Here is a 21,770-nt window from a genome sequence, read left to right as displayed (position 1 = left end):
AAATTCAGTCATTCCCATCCTAATCTCATCCACTTACTAACAGTTGACATGTGATATTTTTCCATGGAGTTTTGGGAAGCATTTAAAAGGTTTATTAGTCATAAAACCATTGGAAGCACTCTGATTCTTTTTTTTCTAGTTCAGATGATTTAAACCTCCATGATCTACTACTCTGACACTTAAAAAAAATAATCAGAACTCCTGCCATAACACAAGAAAATTGTGAAACATGCAGAGATCAGTAAGGGGTTAGAACAGTAAAAGATTAGCACTTTAAGGGAAAAAAAAGAAACAGAGATTTCATCACATTTTAACATCTTCCCTGTGAATTGCTGTATCAAAGGTAGAAGCTGAGAAGAATCCAGTCATCTGGCAATAAGTATTCTCCTGTGATGGCCAACCCATGAAAACTGCCAGCCACAGACGCTTTATTATGGCTTCTCCATTGCACGCACCTCCAGAAATGTCCAGGAAATCCCAAACCCTGGAGGACTATATGACCACATGATTTGGAACACACCGACTTCATTAAGGCAGAAAGTTCAGACCACTCCCAAAGCAGAAAGAATACTTAAATAGCAAAAGGGAGTTCTGGCCAAATAATTAACTACTTATTTCTTTTGCTTTAAAACTCATTAATTTTAAAAAGGAAAAAAAAAAGTCAAAATAAATTGTGTTAGAAATGCACACATGACTAGTTACGATATTTATCTGATGAAAGTGAGAGATGTAAATAGTGTTACTCAGAGAGATGAAAAAAAAAATAGACACATGGAAATGTATTTAAGTCAAATAATTCTAAATGTTTGTGACAGAATAATCTCCTTATACACATATATCCATTTCTGTCTTGTCCTCACTACTGCAGAAGACTTGAGAGAATGAAAATAATAGTTTGAAAATAGGATCTCCTTATTACCTCCTCTGGTTTTCCGCCCCTGGTAGGATAGTACACAACTCTGTATTTTTCCACTTTTCCTGGGGCATGAGTCCAGTTAACCATAAAGCTCCTGGCAGTGACTTCAGAAGTAATCAACTCCGTAGGCGGCCCAATGGTGGCAAGGGCCAAGGCTAAATTAAAGAAACACAAAATGAATCTCCTTCCTAAATTTATTTCTTATGAACCTAGAAAACCCCATTAGTCAAAAATGACTATTGATTCTGTTACCTCTAAGATTTTCATCTCTAGATAAGTTGGTTCAGTTATTTATTCTTATGTTTGTTCACTAAAACATTTCAATGTCTCTTAGGTATTAATCTTTCTATTAGCTTCTGAGGATACAAACTTAAATAAGACAGTTCTTGACTTTAAGTAACTTTTTAAAAGAAACTGCTATAGAATAATAAACAACAAAAACAACATCAATTGAGCATGTGTGTATCTACAGGTACTCTTCTGAGCTCTTTAGAAGCATTATCTCATTTATTATTTTTCCCATTCTGTAGGTGAGAGAACCAAAGTACAGTGAAGTTAAATATCTCGCCCAATCTCATAGTTAGTATCTAAGCTGAGATTGACACTTGAGCTTCTTGACACAAAAGCCTGTGCTTTTAAGACGCAAAGCCACTATACTAAAGACATTGATGCAAAAAATGGCTAATATCTAAATGTAAAGGGAAATGCAGAAACTAACATACCGAGTGCTCACTATGAGATAGACACTGTTTAAGTGCTTTGTGTGTGTTATATACATGTTAAAGTAAGTCTATAAAAGATTTGGGACAGAAAGTTCAAGATCCTTGAACTTAAGAATTTCTCATTCTCCAGGGGCACTTACCCAAGAGACGTTAGTAACCATAACACGGGAAAAATAACGCAGTTATTGAACACTAACTCTAACTAGGAACTGATTACAAGCTTTACCAGCAACCACACGCAGAGATTTTTTGTGTGAAAAGGTGGGTTCTAAAGTAGTCTCATTAAGAAGCTCAAAGAAGTTTATTAAGGAAACTATTACGTGGCTGCCCAACCTAGATCCCCATCAAAATTAAAAACACAGTAGCCAAGACATGGAAATAACTGAAGTGTCCTTCAATGGAAGATTGGATAGAGAATGTGGCACAGATATACAACGGAATATTACTCAGCCATAAGAAAAGATGAAATACTGCCATTTGCGACAACAAGGATGGATCTTGAGATTATCATGCTAAACCAAACAAGTCAGACAGAAAAAGTTGAGAATCATGATTTCACTCATGTGTGGGATATAAACTTGAAAGCAATGAATGAACAAGACAAACAAACAAAAACTGATAGACACAGACAACAGTTTAGTGGTTACCAGAGGGAAAGGGAGGAGGGCGGAGGTAGATAAGAGCAAAGGAGGCCAAATATATGGTCAGGGAAGATTTGACTTTGGGTGGTGAACACACGTGCAATATACAGATGATGTACTACTGAGCCGTACACTTGAAACCTGTATAATTTTATTTACCAAAGTCGCCCCCATACATTTAATTTTAAAAAAATTAAAAACTTTTAGTCCACAAGAAATCTTGTTAAAAAGATGAAAAGACCAGCTACGAATTGGGAGAAAATATTAACAAACCGCATATCCAACAAAGTATCTAGAGTATAAATAAAGAATTCTCAAAATGCAACCGTTAAAAACTAGCCATAAAACAAAACCCAAAGAAGTCCAATTAGAAAATGGGCAAAAGATACGAACTGATATTTCACCAAAGAGGATATACAGGTGCAAAATAAGCACATGAAAAGATGTTCACTTCACTGGCCACCTGGAAAATACAAATTATAACCCAATGACGTAAAAATACACACCTATTGGAATGGCTAAAATGAAAAATCGTAGCGACAACATATGTTGGTGGCAAATGCATAGAAACCGGATCGTTCATGCATCGCCATCCCCGGAAAACTGTCCAGCAGTTTTTTAACTAAAACTAAACTGAACTAAACATGCAAGTACAATGGGATGCGGCTACCACACTCCTGGGCACGATCCCAGGGAAACGGAAACGTATATTCACACAAGAACCTGTACATGAATAGTAGCTTCGTAACAGCCAAAAACGGGAAGCAACTCGGGTGTCTCGCAACAGGCGAACAGTTAAACTGCGGTACATCCATACCACGGAACACGACACAAGAATGAAAAGGAAAGCGCTACTGATACAAGCAGCAGCTGGGATGGGTCCCCAGGGGATTACCCCGCGCGAAAAAGGCCGGTCCCCGAAGGTTCTATAAACTGCATAATTCCATATACAATATTTTCAAAATGAAAAATATGTATAGATGGAGAACCGATTAGTGATTGTTAGGGGGGGTCAGGGAGAGGTTAGGGGAGGGGCAAAGTAAATGTGGCTATAAAAGGACAACGGCGCTGATGGAAATGTTTTATTATCTTTTTTTTTTTTTGGAGTGTTTTGCCTTTTTTCGTGTTTTGAATTTATTGTTTTCAGTGATGATTGGCATTTAATAATATTTTGTATTAGCTTCCGGCGTGCGGCGTACTGGCTCAATGTTTATATAATCTCTAAGGTGACTCCCCCCCCCCCATACACCTAGCACCCGCCTGGCACTGCTTTGGACGACAGCCGAGACGTGGAGCGCTCGCTCGGCGTCGCGGCTGAGGCCGCGCGAGCATCCCACGTGTGACACGGTGCCGCAGTTTCGCAGCAGGTCACCGCTGAGGGAAACCGGGAACGCAGACTCAGTTTCTCGCTGCTGTCTCTTACTACTCGACATGAATAGACGATGATCCTGAAATCCAAATTTTAATGAAAAAAAAAAAGAAAAAAAAAACAGGATGGTCTAAATCAACAACGCGGAGAAAATTATCTAGTGATGAAAGTATCTGTCCCTCATGGCCACAGAGCCATCCATCTACTCCCTTTTCTATGCTGATGATTCATGCCTTAGGAGAATAAAGGAATCTATTCAGAAAGTCAAGATGAAAAAGAGAACATTCATAGCCCAGAACAGACTTTCACGCAGGGTAAGATCCACAGGCACCGAATGACTCTCCACACTGGTTTACCTTTGATCTCCCTGTGCTGTTCTTCTACCCTGGAGCAGAGGGTCCTGGTCAGGCTCTCCACCACCGTGTGCATCAGGTCAAATTCGGCGACGTTGTACACGTGAGTGCTGTCCGGTTCTGAGGCGATCTCCTGCAGTTCATTCTCATCGGCGTTTTTCACCCCTTGCATTGAGGACAACAGGGAGGGTCGTGAGGTCCACGCCCCATTTCATAAAGCAACTGCCAGTGTTCTCAACCTGAGCCTGTCAGTCTCCACTGCAATCAAAGCATCTGCTGCTTTAAAGAGGCACAGCTCCCGTTCAATGTTTTTCAAAAGTCACCTTCAGAATTATTATTTTTAAATGACTGACCTTAATTTTGTTCAGTATATCTTAATGGAAAGATGGGTTGATGACACTAACTTCTTTTTTGCATGAATATTGCAGAAGCAATAGTAATTAAACCAGGATTTTCAACTATCAATACAGGGTTAAATTTCCATAAAATAGGTCTACTTAAATTGAGAGATACTACTAGAATAAAAATATATATAATAAGTTATTATTAATAATAATATTTTCATAATACAGCATTAAGAGAAACTTCAGGAAAAATTTTTTTTAGCACATTCAAGTACAATTGGTTAGATAGTGATCACTGCAATTTTGCTAATCCAAATAGGCAAACTCTGGTTCTTCCACAATATTTATTGAATTCTCTCACTACAGGTCAAGCGCAACACTGGTTGTTTGGAATACAACACAGAATAGAGTGACACAGAAAACCCTCAGCCCCCGTTCAACCTTTCTAGTCTATCTTAGCAGTGCCTCAAGCATATCAGTGTTCTATGTTTATTAACACATTTAATCCTCACAACCACCTGGCGAGTTTGGCAATACTGTTTCTCCCATTTTACAGATGAGTAAACTGATGCACAGAGAGGTTAATTAACTTGCTCAAGGAAACACAACTGGAAGTGTACAGCTAGAGGTCCCCCCAGGCGGTCGAGATCCAAAGTTATATGCTCCTAACCACTACATCATGCTACATCTCAGAAGACTGCACATTAAAATGAATAAATGTTTACCAATGAAATTAGAAAAAGGGAGGTACACAGTTGGGTTCTATGGGTGTGAAGGTAGATTTCTTTTCCCCAGGCTTCGGCAAACAAGGAGCATTTCTTTATGAATCCCTGACTTTGCAATTATCTAAGGGTGTTAAAAAGAGTTACTACAGAAGCAAGGAAGAGAGATTACCTAGGGCATCACGAATTACTTTTTAGATGCCTGGGTGTGGCATTGATTTTATCTTCCAACCTCAACACATTGAGTAGCAAATCATTGGTTGTCTCTCAACTATTTGATTTTTGTTTTTTTTTTTTTTTTTTGGGTGGGTGGGGGGGTCATAGGACAATAAATACTACTGATTTTCAGGTAATTTTCAGAGAAAAAGTCCAAATCATATCTGAATTCATCTAAAGTTTTCTTTGTAAAATCATCCATTTCATTATTAACAAGACCACAAAATGGAGAGTTAATACATAAATTAATCCCCCATTAGTTTAAGTCTTCTGCAGGGATTTCCTTGGTTGGAGAAAAGAATAGTAAAATAAAAAATCAAGATTAAATAAATCTCTCTGGTATTTCTTATCTAAAGGACTCCTGCAACAGCTTCTAAAATGCACAGTTGGATCTGGGTCTGCAATAATACAATTACATTAGTGCAAGTTGAAACAAGGAGCTTAATGTCAATGCTTTTCATGGCATTTAATTAGACAAATGTTTGAATTTATATAAAACTATTCTAGGGAAGATAGTCCCAAATCTACTTCCCTTTTTCTCTTTCTATCTCTCTATCTCACCTTTGCAAACAAAATACCTCGTTCAAACAGAACGAAAAGAGGAAATGGCCCTCATGACTTGGAAGGAATGTTTTGGTAAGGACTTGGCCTTGCCCATCTGTACGCCCCGGCTCCCACCACAATGCCTGGCACATGGCAAATAAGCAAATACTTCTTGAATGAAACATTCTATTAACCACATTTTGAGAAGCAAATCTAGGAATGGGTCAGAGGAACTGTGTCTTCTTTTAGGGTTTGTTTCTGTTTTTTCAGTCTCTATTAAATAGAAGATCTTTCTACTGTCAAAGAAAATGTAAACATTTTAATCAAGAGCGAAGTTGCATCATCTAAATATTTTGCAGTTATTCTGAATGTGTGCCATATAGAGCCTTTTCTACAAGAATAATACCTTATAGTGGGCTAGTTTCAAAGAAATAACTCTACATCTTTAGAACTTCGTGCTTTCTTTAAATAGCTGCAGGACCTGAATTCCTTGAAAATGATAAATTTGGTTTCTCCCTATGCCACCAGAGAAGAGAGAGCTATGATATGAGACTAAAGAGAAAAGTACTGACTAATTAAAAGGTAACAGGTCTGTACCTAACCACTGAACTTGATGCTTTTCACATTTTCTGGATGGTATCTCGCTGAGAGATCCTCACACTACAGGATACATAATAGCTACCATCATGTCCATTTTAAATGTAAGGAAGCTGGACACAGATCACATGAGTAGCTATGACCAGAATCAAGACTAGGGAATGTTCAGGTCTCCTGGCTTTCGATGAGGTTCACTTTGCATTACCCATTGTTTTAAGTTGTTGTGTGTCTGTGTGCATCATTGAAACAAGACCATAAATAATGCATACCTATGGCAAACAGCTCTACACCAGACTCACGAAGGTTTCTAGATGGTGGAATAATATCATCCTGGGACTTTCCATCTGTGATTAAAATGCCAATTTTGGATACTCCAGTCCTTGCTCCTGCCTCTGGTTTAAAGCTATTTTCAAAAATGTAGTTTAAGGCAAGACCTGGGAGAAAACAAGGAAAAATAAACACAAACCAACCACTTATAATAAAAAACCTTCCAATTATGCAAAATGTAACCACAAGATGAGTAACTTATTGACTAAAGGGGTTTTTATTAGATGCTAACTTTCATCTTCATTTTTACAACAACATCCTCATTTGACAGATCGGATGGAAAAAATATAAGCTAAAATCCACCAGAAGAGAGGTAATAAAAATAACTGAATACTACATCATTTCAGAAATAAGCGTTTTTAAAGAACACTGAATTCATGGCCAAGGGTTGTTGACAGAGCTGTGTACAAGAAAAATCTAAATCTTTACAATGTAGGATAAAGCAAGAATATGCACACAATAGCAACCGTTTTAAATATTATCACTACTCTTTCAATTTCGTTCATAATGCTCCAAAGAACCAAAAATTTTCTCTATCTTTTTTAAGGGTAGTGGAAGCAGATCTAAAATACTAATTGAACTCCTGCCTTTTGAGTATGAAATGTTTCATCCAGAAAAAAAAAATGCTGCGATATTGTTATAGCATCTCTGTTTAATAAATTTTCTGTTAACAAAAAGCCCATTAGGTTATGCCTCAAATCGGTAAAGCGATTATCAGGATTTCAGTGGTTCACTTAAAAGTTAATGACACCACGGCATTGTTTTAACCGAGTATCTCCATTGTGTGCCTGTGGAAGGAAACAGCGCACACCAGTTAAACCCTGTGATAACCTCTGTGGCCAAGATAATTACAATCTAATATTCTTACATTCTTTGTTTATCAGAAATACCAGCGAGTCAGAGATCCACAAATATTTTCGTGATAACTGCTGAGTGCAGAAGAAGGGCAAAGAAAATACCTTTTTGAAAATAAGGTAGGAATTTGTTTTTATTTCATTGGCCGGAGGAGAGAACAGAGAAGAAGGAAAAAGAGCTGACGATGGTTAAGGCAGCTACTGAAGGCGTCAGCCTCAGCCTCAGGCAGTGCTGTTTTCTTCCAGGCCAACCAAGCGCTTTCTGGGACATTATATCCATACGACAAAAGAAATGACATGTCTGGGTTTAACTTTTAAAGCTGGGTTTTAAAAATGAGCCACCTAAGAACATTAGATGTCAGTCTGATTTTTAAAAAATACTATGCTAAGTCTTATACACTGGCAGATTGAAGTAATAAAACTATTCTTTGGCAAACTACGTTGCTAAAAATGTGGACTGAACAACAACAACAAAAAATACATACCCGTTAGTGTATTTCCTCCTTTGTAAGGTAGATTTCGGACAGCTTCAATCACCTCATCTTTTGTGCTAAAGGCATTCAGGTGCCATTCTATTCTGGGGTCACCGCTATACTGGGCAAGTCCTGGAAAACACAAAGAAAAAGCCCACCTGAAAACAATGTGTTACTCAAAGGTCTAGAGCAGTGGTCCCCAACCTTTTTGGCACCAGGGACTGATGCTCCTATGAGAATCTAATGCCTAAGGATCTGAGGTGGAGCTGAGGCGGTGATGCTAGCGCTGGGGAGAGGCTGCAAATACAGATGAACCTTTGCTCACTCACCGCTGGCCCACCACTCACCTCCTGCTGTGCGGCCCGGTTCCTAACAGGCCATGGACCAGTATTGGTCCAGAGACCCGGGGTTGGGGATCCCTGGTCCAGTGGGCCATTAAAAAAACTAGAATGATGAAGGGCCTCATCCTTGCAACATTTTTTTTTTCTCTGCCTTACTATGTACTTTCAAGAAGGATCCCTGGCATTGATTTAAGAAATTAATTAGGGGAATTAACTATCCAGGGACTGGGAAAATGTTCCTATTTTCTAGCTATTTAGAAGTGACCACCTAATAAGGTACTTAGCATGTTTTTTAAAAGTCTGAGTATGTTTATAGATAAAAGGTCTAGATTTATATGTTGGTTTTTATTCTCAAAGGAGTTTCCTTAATGGCTATTTAAAAGTAAAACTATGGGACTTTAAATCATAAAGTAGATGTATTGCTCAAAGATTTAAACTATTTTCATTTGCTTGTTGTCTCAGCAAATTTGGCAAAGACTATCTTGTACTATAAAGTTATTTCCAATGTCCACTTTCTTTAGTTGAATGTTTCACTAGATTCAGCTGTTTCTTTTAAATAAAAATAAAACTTTTACTGATAAATTGTTAAGCCAACTATAATTTTAAAATTATTATTATTATATTATTCAGAAAAGATTTTGACTTCCAGAAAATTAAAATATGTTTAATAATGAACCGAATGACGGTGTCATAGAAAAAATTAGTAGAAATATATGTTTATTGATCCAAACTTGCATTTTTGGGAACATCACTATAGTTGATCCTGTAATTCTGAAAACCACTTTGTAACGAGTTTTTGGAATTTCTTAAGCCTCCTAGAAGTTTTACACTGACAGCTGACTGCTATTACTAAAAGAAGATGTACCAATTCGTGTCTTCTCCGCGCCCACGTCAAATGCTGTAACCAGGTTTTCCAAGAAAAGCCGAACCAGTCTGAAGTTGAATCGTCCAATGCTCCATGAGCCATCGACCAGGATTACAATATCGGCAATAGCTGGAGTTTCACAGAAAAATTTCACCTCTGCAAAGTACAAACCAGAAATGCATTTGTATTATCGTTGGAACTCTAAAAGAGTGAGTCTATTAGAACGTCTTTCAGATAACTTAGTGCTAAGAATATAATAAATTCCTATTTATGAAGGCCACCGTGTTTTTACACCTCTTCTCTCAAACGCATTTTTACCAGGAAAATGTGGTAACAGCTGGCAGCAGAGCCAGTGTTCTGGAAATAGTTAGCTAAACACTGGCAGGTTCATACCATCCTGGCACTAAGTCTTTCGCCTATTTTAGGAAGTAGTGTCTGTGCAAAATCATCCAGCTTTGGGTTTTAGCCTGTAGAGTCTTTTCAGGAAAGGTCTTAGCAACGTCAGACTAAGCAGAGATGGGGAAGACAGCCAGGAAGCAGAGGTGGCTCTCCTGTTCAGATAAGTCCATTCCGGAGAAAGTGATAGGACAAGAGAAATGTGGACATCCTGACTTCAAGGAAAAGGCGGGGCTATGCGTTTAGTCCGAGAAAGGTATACGGACCTTTGCTAAATTAGAAAGGGTTTGTGGAAAAAGAAAATTAGAAAAGAGTCCAAGAGTTCCTTCCAATTTAAGTTCTTTTGCCCACAGTAGTCACCCTTCATCTACGCGAGATGCCTTCCAAGACTCCCAGTGGATGCCTGAAAACACAGGTAGCACCAAACCCTATACGTATATACTATGTTTTTTTCCCCATACTTCCATATCTATAATAAAGTTTAAGGCTTCTTTTTGGCATATCTGAATTGTCAGCATCACTATTCTTGTGCCTTGGGGCCATGATTAAGTAGAATATGGGTTCCCTGAACAAAGACACTGTGATACCATCCATGACAGCCAATCTGATAACTAAGTGACTAGCAGAAGGGGAGTGACTAGTATGGGGGGCACAGGGATGCTTCATGTTGGGGGCAGGTTGGAAAGAGATGGCACAGGATGGAGATTTCATCATATGACTCAGGATGGCATGCAATCTAAACGTATGGGTTGTTTATTTTTGGAGCTTTCCATTTAATATTTTCGGAACTGAGTTGACTGCAGGTAACTGAAACCATGGAAAGCAAAACCGCCTATTAAGGAGACTGCTGTATTGTGCCTATGTGACAGTAAGATTTTGTCTCTTAAAGTCATTAAGTAATCAATTTTTTTAAAGGCTCAATTAGGGACTCAGAAGAAGGATCTAGAAAAGGATGCCCAGTGCCCTGAGTGGCACTACTCTATGCTTTACCTTCAGGGAAAGTCCTCGCCTGCAGTGCTCGTGGGCCAGATGCCAGGGGCAAACAGCTGTTTTTGCACCAAAGGGGGGGGGGCTGTCTGATTTGCACGGTGGGTCTGCGCCTGACTAGGTGAAAATCACCACTTATGTTCACGCAGAGCCAAGACACTAAAATATTCTCATTGTTTACCTTTTAGTACATATGATCTTTGTTTTGCTGTTGTCTTTGCTGTGTATGTCTTATTTAAAGTATTCCTTATATAAATAAAATTATTTAAAATAAAATCTTAATAGCTGAGTAATAAAAATAAAAAAATAAAATAAAATATTCTCACTGTGTTTAAGAACTCTTAAAAATTTCATGGTATTGTTAGTACCTTTAGTAGCATACAATAGTTTGTGCTTCTAAAAAAACTGCTTAACTTCGTTGAATGTTCATATTAGGACTGCAGATCATGAATAGTGTGTGTGTGTGTGTGTGTGTGTGTGTGTGTGCATGCGTGTTTCTTTGTGTCCATGTCAATTTCTTGAAATTGCCCAACAAATCCCTATTTAGTTTGTTTTCTAACATTAAAATGACAATAAAAAAATTTTCAAATATAATTTATGCAATAAACACCAAAATTTAGAACTGTTCAAAAATAAATTGAACAGTTGGGGTAGGCAATTTCATATATGTCTCTGCACTTAGTAGGCCACATTTTGTTGAAAGAATCTTATTTTTTTCTCAGATGCGAATATGCTTGGAATATCTAGATCCTTTTAGCAGATGGGAGGGAAATGTATTTGCCAATGACATACTCAGATACTCATATGGAAGCTATACAGTACAGCTTAATCCAAAGTTGATATATTACATTGTGGGGCACCAAATCCCCCTTGCTTCAAAACCAAATACAAAGCCATAACCAACTTGGGAGTCAGTCCTACTGTGCCACACAGAAATATTCTAAAACAGAATACTGCAAGAAGTCATGGGATAGAAATCAATTTGTCTTTTGGAAATAATCAGGGAAAATTCAAGTCTTTTGAAGCTTTAATAATCTATTTCTCTTGCTTTTTATGGGGAAACTTACTTCACATAGAGAGTAGTTCTTTCTCTTCTGAAACTATTGGAAATATTATTTCACTTTTTAATTAATGGTTTGGGTCCACTGTAGATAAGGTCTTAGAAAGAGAACAATCTCTCTCTGCTTATTTAGAAGAATGAAAACAAGTATTTTCTAATTTAAAATTGTTTCCAATGAGGAGGTTCTGCTTATTTAGTTCATTCAAGTCATTTTGACTTGGAGGTATAAATTCTACAGAGCTCCAAAGTAAGATATAAAATTAATTGACCATAAATTAGAAAACTTAAATTAGGTTGATAAGTTTAATGATATTAAAATATTAAATGTTGTTCATCAAAAAAAACACCTCAAGACAAATAAAAAGATGAGTTATAAGTGGGAGAAGACATGTACAGTATAAAAAACCGAGAGTCAATGCAAAGAATATATTAAAAAACATGCATAGACACTTCAGAGAATAGGATATATAGGTGGCCAATAACTAAAGAGAATTTAAACTACATTGGTGATTACAGTAATACAAAAAAATCAAGACTACAATGAGATACAACTTGTGCTCAACTGGAAGAAATGAACAAATTTAATACCATTTATAACTCCTCCACAGATAATGAAATATTTAGGTACATACTTAAAACATGTGCAGGACCTGTGTGCTGAAAATTACACTAGTGACAAAAAAAGTTTAAAAAGACATAAATGAATAAATAAATGGAAAGGATTACCATGTTCGTGGATTAGAAGGCTGAACATAATAGAGATATCAATTATCTCTGAATTGATCTATAGGTTTAATGCAATTCCTATCATAATCCCAAAAGCCTTTTTTTAGACAAAGGCAAGTTTATTCTAAAATTTATATGGGAAAGCACAGACCCTAGAATAGCTAAAACAATTATTACAGAGAATATAGTGGAAGGAATAATTTTATCAGACATTTAGTCTACCAACTATACAGGTATATCAGTATAGTGTGTTATTTCAGAGGGATAGACACATTCGTCAATGGAAAAGAACAGAAAAGCCAAAGTTAGACCCATACAAATATGTTCAACCATATGATTTCATATTTAAATATGATTTTAGACTGATGTGCAAAGTAAGGTGTTAGAGCAAGTAGACATCCATGCAAATAAGTAAATAGACAGATTTAAAAAAAAAATCTTGACCTAAAACCCTTACCTTATACCAAAATCAATTCAATGCGGATCAACTCAAATGTAAAACGTAAACACTCAAAACTTTTAGAAAAAATAGAAGAAATGTGGGGCTAGACTGAGAGTTCTAAATACAAACTCATAAAAAGAAAACTTGATAAACTGGACTTTAGTAAAATAAAATACTTTTGCTCTGTGAAAAAGGTTTGAGTGCAAACACCATTCAAAATAACTAACTGAGTACCTAATTTAAAATAGAGGAAAGTAATCCTATTCAGCATGCAGCAAATATTGACTAGAAAATAATTTTAGTGTTTCGTCACACAATTTAAGTAACAATATTTAAAATCAAGCTGAAATTCCACACACTTCATATGAAATTAAGACTATCTCCCTTTTTCTAAAGACTAGTCTGTTATGGCAGGAGAAAGATGATGTTTTTAAGGATTTTGGAAGTCAAAATCTATAATTGGCTTTCCATTCTAAAGCATGATTTTTCTTCAAGATTAGCACACACTCACCTGGGAACTGCAAAAACAGTATTTTCTTTTTTTTTGGAACGCCCTACACCCTGATTATTAGCTCTAAGATACATCTAAATAAAAGGATCCTAAAGGTTGTTTCCTCTATAGTAGGCACAAATACAGTGTATCTACCTCCAGTAAGACTTACTGCAGGTAGAACCCTTTAGCATGCGGCATGCTTATCCCATAAACAGGTTTGACTGTGCCAGAGGCAGATATGTGTTCAAATGCTTGGGGCAAAAGGTAGTTTCAAGGTCGCCATGTTCAAATTTAATAATCACACATCTGAAACATAACTCCAGCTGCTGCAGTGAATCTTTTAAGACATATATTCAAATTTTTATTAAATTCTGAGTATATTTAAATCTTTTTAAAAATAAGAGCCCAGATTCAGCACTGATGACAAATAATATCTCCTGCTAAGAAATATGTTGCCCATTTCAGCATTCTTAAGTGGAGAGAGACCTATCAGAGAGAAAGCATTAAGCATCTTAGAAATATGTTAAATAATCAGTGATGATAAGCCAGACACACCTGAGAGCCCAGGTGACTGTTGGGTAAAATTCTGCAGCCAAATGTAATATACAACTGCATTTAAAAGAGTTAAGTATGCATGCTTTTGTCATTAAAACAATATTCCGAAATTAACTATCTCAAATAAAATAAATCCTTTTTGCCCCCAGTATTGTATTTAAAGTTAAAGCAAAGGAGTAGAGAAAATTACTTCTTGAACAGTGTTTTGATTGTTGGCTTAACACGGACTTTGTCTAAAATGCAATTCTGAAAAAAAGAGATAATGTGGGGGGCGGGGGGCGGGGGAAGATAAGTAGCTGGCCACAATCAAAAGGAAGCACTCAAAATATGGACCAGATCACAAACATAACAATCCAGTGTCACAGATAGAATCGGAAGGAACTATTCCCATTATGTTCTATGCCTTCTGGAGGTGCACAATGAGGAAGCCCAAAAAAACCAACAATTCACCAACATTCCATATCTGGGAGTTATGTCCATCATTATGTTAAACCTTAAGCTCTTTATACTGATCTATTGCTTTAGACTTCACAACAGCTCTATGAGCCAGGTACCATTATTATCAGTCCCCTTTGCAGCCCAAAACTATCATACACACGGGCTGTGTGATTTGCCCACAGTGTCACATAGCAAACTGAGATTTGAGCCCAGGTAATTTGTCCCCGTTATCTACACTCTTAACCACAGGGCTATACAGACTTCAGTAAGGTACTCTACGTTACATAAATTCAGAAAGCAGGAGATAAAGGTCTCGCATATGAACAGTGTCCCCACAGGACTTGTCCCTGCTGTGTGTCCACAGCTAGTATGTGCCACCTGCAAACATCTCCAATTACCCATCTAGAACTGTCCTCTCTCCCAAATGTAAGCACTGAGTGCTTAAATAGCCTATGTGAAAAGGGTTCTTTTAACAATAATTGTATACCAATTTTACCATGTTATTGTCTCATGAGAAAATTTTGTATTAAAAATAAGTTATTTCAAATAGCTTGGATCAGTATAAATCAGTAAACCCTAACCTTCGTTTATTAATTTTACATTACATGTAACTAATTTTTTGGATATAATTTATTCATTAAAAATGTATTTATTTAATATTTACTATATATACAAAGCACTGTTTGGGTAACAAAGAACACGACTAAGTTCTTACCTTTCAACAGCTTAAATTTTCAGTGGGAGTGAACAGACAAACTCTAATACAACAACATAAGTTCAGCTATTTTCAAGGGCTTTATAAAAACGAATAAAGCGATATAAAGAGCAGGTTTTCTGGAGTAGGGGGAGTAGGTGCAACTTTAGTTAAATGGTATGAAATTACCAAATTAAAAGTTTTTTTTTATAACAGTATTTCTTTCGTTCTAATAGCATTCAAATTAAGACCTAATTATGGTTCGTATACAAATATTTACAATGTATTTATGAAGAAAGGTATTCATCAACATAGTTAATTAAAATAGGAAATGGAGAACTGACAGAAGCGGCCTTTTTCTGCCAGGTAGACTCCTATTCATCCTTCAAAACCCAGGTTACACTTTGCCAACTCCTTGAAGCTTTTCCAACAGTCCTCAGATCAGACTTATTATCTGCCCCTCTTTACTGCCTCTGCATTGGTACTTGGTTTATTGGACTAACACTGGACCATTGTGATCTGATTCTATTTCTATCTCCCGAACTAGACTGAACTTGAGAGGTAAGAAATTTGTGTCTTATGTTTTTTATCCCCTTTGGCTTAGCTCTTGGCACACAGCACATCCATGAGTATGAAGTACATTGAATTATGTTGTTAAAAAAGAATTCTTCCTTTCACATAATTCATATCTCCAGCAGGGCACGAGAAAAATGAGCCATGATGAATCAATTAAGCGTGGTCTCTCCTCCCGCCGTGCCCGACTAACGCACTGGGAAGGGGGATCACAGTCACTTAGGGATCAGGGGGGTTGCATCAGGGTTGCCTGTCTTCCTTAATACTTTTTCCAATGCTGGAGGTAAAGCTGAATGAAAGGACAGCATATACTATTTTTACTCGCATTATCTTAATACGCATTCAGAAAAATCTCACAATGATTTTTACCAGAATTAGTCTGACTCATTTAGTGGCTTTGAATTATTATTTTTTTCTATGCCACTAGCAAAATATCTAGGTAGACCATTCATTAACCAAGACATCTGAAGGAAAACTGTGGTCACAGAACAATTTTTCACTTAAGTCTCCCAGGAGGTTAAGTTCAAGTTTTCAAACTAGACTTTGCTTCCGAGATTAGCTTCAGCTGTATCACTGAAGATTTTTTGTTTTAAAGAATTAATATCATTTTTCATTTGCCAAGAGTTCAATGCTTCTAAAAGAGCTTTTCAATACATTGGCACATTCTAATTCTCACAGCATTCTTGTGGAAAGCCATTAATTGTCCTCACTTTTCAGAGAATAAAATCGAGGTTCAGAGAGACAAGTGAATGGCTTAGTGGTTACTGGCAGAGCCAGAACTGGACGTCAGGTCTTCTAAAAGTTTGTTCCAATATGTCTTTCCATCATACTATGCTACCGCTACCAGAGGAGATGTCCTCACATTATGCAATGTGGATGGATGCTAATTATCTGTCACATTAATATTACAATTTGTCCATCTAGCAGATGGGAAGCAGGGGGCAGATTTCAGTTGTATCTGGAGCTCACCTTAACCAGAGTGAACGTAATACTTGTTAAGTCTAGTCTTGGTGGAAACATATTTCAAAGCATCCCTAATAGATGACTACGCTACCTAAACCAGTACTCCCCATCACTCTCATTCCTTATTCCGTTTTATTTTTCTTTGCAGAACTCTTTACTTCCTAGAAATACATTACATAGTGTAGTGGTTAATTTTATGTGTCAACTTGTGGTGCCCAACGTTTGGTCAAACATAATTCTGTGTCTGTAAGGGTGTTTCTGGATGAGATTAACATTTAAATCTACAGACCAGGCAAAGCCTTCGCTAATGTAGGCGGCCCTCATTCAACTGATGGAAGACCTGAATAAAGCAAAAAGCCTCAGTAAAAGGGAACTGCTCCTGCCTGACTGCCTTGAGTTGGAACATTGGACTCAAACTGAAACATTGACTCTTCTTGGATCTTGAGCCTGCCAATTTTGAGACCGGAATGTACACCACAGGCTCTCCTGGGTCTCCAGCTTGCAGACTGCAACTCTTGGGACTTCTTAGCCTCCGTAAGAACATGAAACAACTCTTTATAATAAATCTTTCTATAGATATATATCCTATTTCTGTTTCTCTGCTCCTCTGGGAAACCCTGACTAATACATATAGTTAATTCATTGATGTGGCAGACATGTTTCATTGCTTTTTTTTTTTTTTTTTACAATAATCAAGACTTAACCATTCAGTTACCACTTTCATTAGAGGCTTTGCGTATGTCTTTTCCATTTAAGCCTGATATTAAGTCTTTAAGATAAGTGTTCTTTTCACTCCATTCAAAAAGGAAGGTTAAGTAACTAAAAAGGTTAAATATTTTGCCCATCATCACACGCTGAGCAGGTGGGAAAGCTGGACCAACTCCATAGCCTGAAACATTTAGCTATTGAGCTATTCAACTCATATCACAGAAGAGAAGTATTTGAAAGGAAATGAGGGAGAAAGGAAGGGAAGGAGAGATGAAAGAGAGGGAAAGGGAGGGAGGAAAGGAAAAAAGGAAGGAAGGAAGGGAGGGAAGGAGGAAGAGGGGAAAGATTGCCAAGCCTTGCAAATACAGATAACATGAAATCGAAATCATACTCACTTGTGCTCTATCCAATCTGGGATAAATAAATGCCATGAAAACTTACAGGCATATGACCCCTAACCCCTGAACTATTGTCAAAAGAACATTTCAGCCGTCACTCAGGGCTCTGCATCTCAAGAGTAACTGACAATCCTGTAAACATCACATTCATCACATTTCTTCTTTGTTCATTAACCACAAGGGACTTGGAGAGGACATGACAGCTGTCTTCGAATATTAAAAGGACTGTCATACAGAAGGGGGATTAGGAGTGTTCTGTATGCCCACATGGAGACAGATTTCAACTCAATCTAAAAAAGAATTTTCTGACAGTCAACATTTCCATAGACCACTGCCTTGGAAAATACTGAGATCTCTGCCAATGAAAGCAGATGCTGGTCAGCCCTTCATGGCATGGCTGAAGAGCTCCCATCATCCCCTCAATTGGTTTAACACTATAGCCCACAAAGTACCTTCCAACTCTAAAATTTAAGATTTCTTCCTTTCCTCACCTACCAAATTGAGCCTAAGCGATTCATCATGCTCTTCAAAGCTCTTCATAATTCAGTTCCACTTGACCTGTCCATATTTATTTCTCACTTCATCATAATGCAATTCCTCCTCTTTCCCCAAACAACATTCCCATCTCTGAGAGGTTTTATTCAGTTTTAATCCCAAGCTCCATCCTCGTCTACCCTCTCCAAACTCTAGCTACCACAACGCAAGATACCCAAAGCAGGTTTTATTTGCTTTAAAAATATATACTCTTTTTAAAATATTTTATATAAAGTTTGCTCTATAACTTTAGTTGTACAATTTCTGGTTATTTCCTGATTGTCATAAGTTAATACTAACCAAAGAGAGGCTACCTTGCCAGACCATCACTATTTTAACATAAAACTTCTTCAACTTCAGGAGCCAGTGTATTACATTCGCAGTTATTTTCAGCTCTGTATATAGCGCCACATGATTGGGCCGTATGTTTACTTTGGTTGTTCAAGGTGATTTTCTTAAAAAATTCAACAAGTCAATGATCCCTGTTACTCCAGTTCATCAGTAACGAACAGATCCTGACATTTTGCAATTTCTAAGCCTGAAACACCTGCTCGATTTCACGCCAACAATAAAACCCTGCAGGTATAGAAACAAGATGTTTAACAGAAAATTCTTAGATAAGAAGGAAGGCATCAGTCAGACATGCCCAAGCATACCTATGATGGACAGACTCTGCCAAAACCTATAGCAGTGCTCATAGTTGTGAAGTATCGGATTAAAAAGAAAAAATATAGGTATTACAAGTTCTTTTTTTTAAAACGAGGACATTTAAAAATTTATAGAAGGCAGAACTATGATTTCTTACCACTGGAGAATTCAAAGGTTAAGAATGATTATATTTGCTGAAAGCCAAAAGAAAAGGTGTCAAATCTTTTAAAAATATCTTATCGAAAGGATTAGGAGGGGAGAACCCAGAGGAAACTGAGGTCTGTTGCTAGAAGAAAGTCATGCCCTTGCCCTCAGGGAAATCTTATAACTTTATGCACAGATATAATGCTCGTTTCAGGTGTTTGATGATTATTTTCTGAATGACTGATTGATTCTGTCTCATGTTTTTTTGAATTCATGTAAACATGAATTATAATCCTTCACATCAAGGAAAAAAATGGAAACCTACTTTCTGTTTTTTTTTTATGATAAAAGCATTTTTTCTATTTAAAAAAAAAAAAACAGTCTTTCTTAAACTTCACCAAGGGACTCTAAACTTCTTGAGTCTAAAACTAGCCAAATCCAAATATTCAACAAATAGTTACTGATAATCTAAGACACTCTATTGCATTCTGAATACCAATACTTCCTCTTTGAAGACTTTTGAAAAAGGGAGTAGAAAAAGAAGTGGGAATTGATATTCCTTAAGTGATGGCTACATCCCAAATCTGTCATATATGTCATAGCATTTAATCCTCACAACCCTGCTGTTCATTTTGACTATTATGCTCATTTTGCCAACAAGAAAACCGAGACTTAGGGGGGGTGTTAATATGCCTACGGTTGCAGAGGTAGGTAGGAAGCAATAAGATTTCATTCCAAGAGATGTCTGACCATAAAACCTGTGTGCCGTACACTAAGCCACACCAGTTTCAAAAATAACAAAAAACGGGAGAGAAAGAGAGAGAGAAAGAGAGAGGAAAGTCCAATATGGGAAGAAAAAAAAAAATCCTGATGAAATGTTATTTTTTATTCTCTTAAACCCTGGGCTGGATAGCAATTCGTATCATCTTCTGATTTTCCCTCTGAGCATATTTACTGAGACTCCAGGGACCTACGATGTGTCTAATGCCTTATGCGTGATGGATTATCTTTGCAGTTGCTCTCTGCTTCTGTGAATTGTCATGGAATGCTCAGAGGACAGTAGTGAGGAGAAACAGGACCAAAATTATATCACAGTTTTCCTGTTACTCACTTGTGTTAGATCAGGGCATCTCAACCTTTTTCTTTTTCTTTTTTTTTTAATTAATAAATTAATTTTCTTCTTCAAATACATCGCCAGTTTATTGAGCCAGCTGAATTTGCTGGATTTCTCAGCTTTTTTCCTAAATTAAGAAATTAAATGAACTAACATGACTTGTGAAAAACAGTCGTTTTATTTAATAAATCAATGAACTGAAGAGGAGACAACGGCACACAGCTAGCTAGATCTCCATCGTACAGAAACGGCTTCAATGAGTCCTTTTATTCCTCCTTGTTTCCATTTTGTCTTTTAAAATCTTATCTTTGACTTTGATGTTCTACAGTTTCACCAGCATGATTCTGGGTATGTCTATCTTTGTATTTATGTATCTTCTGTGTGGTCCCTTTACAAATCTACCTATTCTCTTGTTCATAGTCATTCTTTTATTCTCTTGTTTTGAATACTTCTATGACTTTAACAAATTTTTGTTTATTTTATAGTCTTTATGCAATCATTCCATAATTGGAATTCATGGGACTCCGAGACTTCCATTTTCATGTTATTTCTGGGTTTCAAAAGTCTGGATCACAAACTGCTCCTTGGCATTGCTTTATCTGTGGCGATCAGGAATTTGAGCTGAGCATATGTTCCTCATATGTGATTTCATGTTTGCTTCGGCCAGGCACCCTACTTTTACCGGCTCTCAGCAACTTTTATATGAATTTCTTGAAGGGGAGGGCCCCAGAGCATCTGAAGAGTGCACATTTGAATACCTAATCTGAATGTGGTACAGGCCCACAGTTATCAATTCTTGAAAAGACTTTTTCCCCCACTCAGGGCGCACGCATGGACTAAGGGGCTGCCTTGAATTCTCCCTGCGCTGATGAAGCAATAAACTCTAATCCAGCCGAGTGTTGCTGCTGGAACACCATATCAACTGTGTAGATACAACAGTAATTATAACAATAAAGGAGGAGAAGAAAGAAAAATCCTTACAGAGCATACTCTATGGGCGAGGCATCTATCTAAACCCTTTAATGCACGAATTTGAGCCCACAACCTAACCCCAATGTCCAATTTATGACTGGACCCAATCCCTTCCCTCTCAGGATCTAGCCAGCATCAACCTACAAAACCCACCCACTCCCTTGTGCTTCAGCTGATCTTTTGACTCCCACCTTCCCAAAAGTAAAATCTCCTTCTCTAAGAGAAGGCGCAGGGAACAAGTATTAAGTCCATGCTAGACTATGTAAGTTTCATGAGGGTAGAATCCTGTCTACAATGATCACTGGGAACTGTACACAGAGAAAGAATCAGCAAACCTCCTCTATGAATTTATTGTTAAATCAATAACACATAAAAATTGTTCTGTGATTAATTCATGCAAACTATACATTGTAATTTCAATAGCAAATACTTGTGTAGCACTTACTGTGTTCTAGGCACTCCATATATAATCACTTATTTAATCTTCATAACTAATTTTTGGGAGTTCTCATGTTTCAAGTAAAAAAAAAATCAGAATTGGGAGTGTCAAAAGTAGAATCTTTCGAAGGCTTGTATATGAGAGCACATTCTACTTTCTCATTGGAAATACCAAAATATACCAGCTGTCCTCAGAAAAACAAT

The 21,770-nt window shown here is 37.1% G+C and overlaps 1 protein-coding gene across 4 annotated transcripts in view; it reads right to left on the bottom strand.

The window, feature by feature from the left end:
• Positions 1–21,770, bottom strand: part of COL14A1 (collagen type XIV alpha 1 chain) — a 184,600-nt gene that overhangs the window by 124,340 nt on the left and 38,490 nt on the right. For all 4 annotated transcript variants that reach the window (XM_016156518.2, XM_016156509.2, XM_016156528.2 and 1 more), the window contains 5 exons: positions 9,284–9,439; positions 8,090–8,209; positions 6,693–6,857; positions 4,005–4,166; positions 920–1,071 (listed from right to left, as the gene is read on the bottom strand). In XM_016156518.2, coding sequence (XP_016012004.2) covers positions 920–1,071; positions 4,005–4,166; positions 6,693–6,857; positions 8,090–8,209; positions 9,284–9,439 — 755 coding nt within the window. The remainder of the gene's footprint in view (positions 1–919; positions 1,072–4,004; positions 4,167–6,692; positions 6,858–8,089; positions 8,210–9,283; positions 9,440–21,770) is intronic.

Source organism: Rousettus aegyptiacus, unplaced genomic scaffold (assembly GCF_014176215.1).
Source record: "Rousettus aegyptiacus isolate mRouAeg1 unplaced genomic scaffold, mRouAeg1.p scaffold_m13_p_15, whole genome shotgun sequence".
NCBI classification, from domain to species: Eukaryota; Metazoa; Chordata; class Mammalia; order Chiroptera; family Pteropodidae; genus Rousettus; species Rousettus aegyptiacus.
Note: the sequence above shows the minus strand (reverse complement) of the source record. Positions and strands in the feature narration are given on the sequence as shown.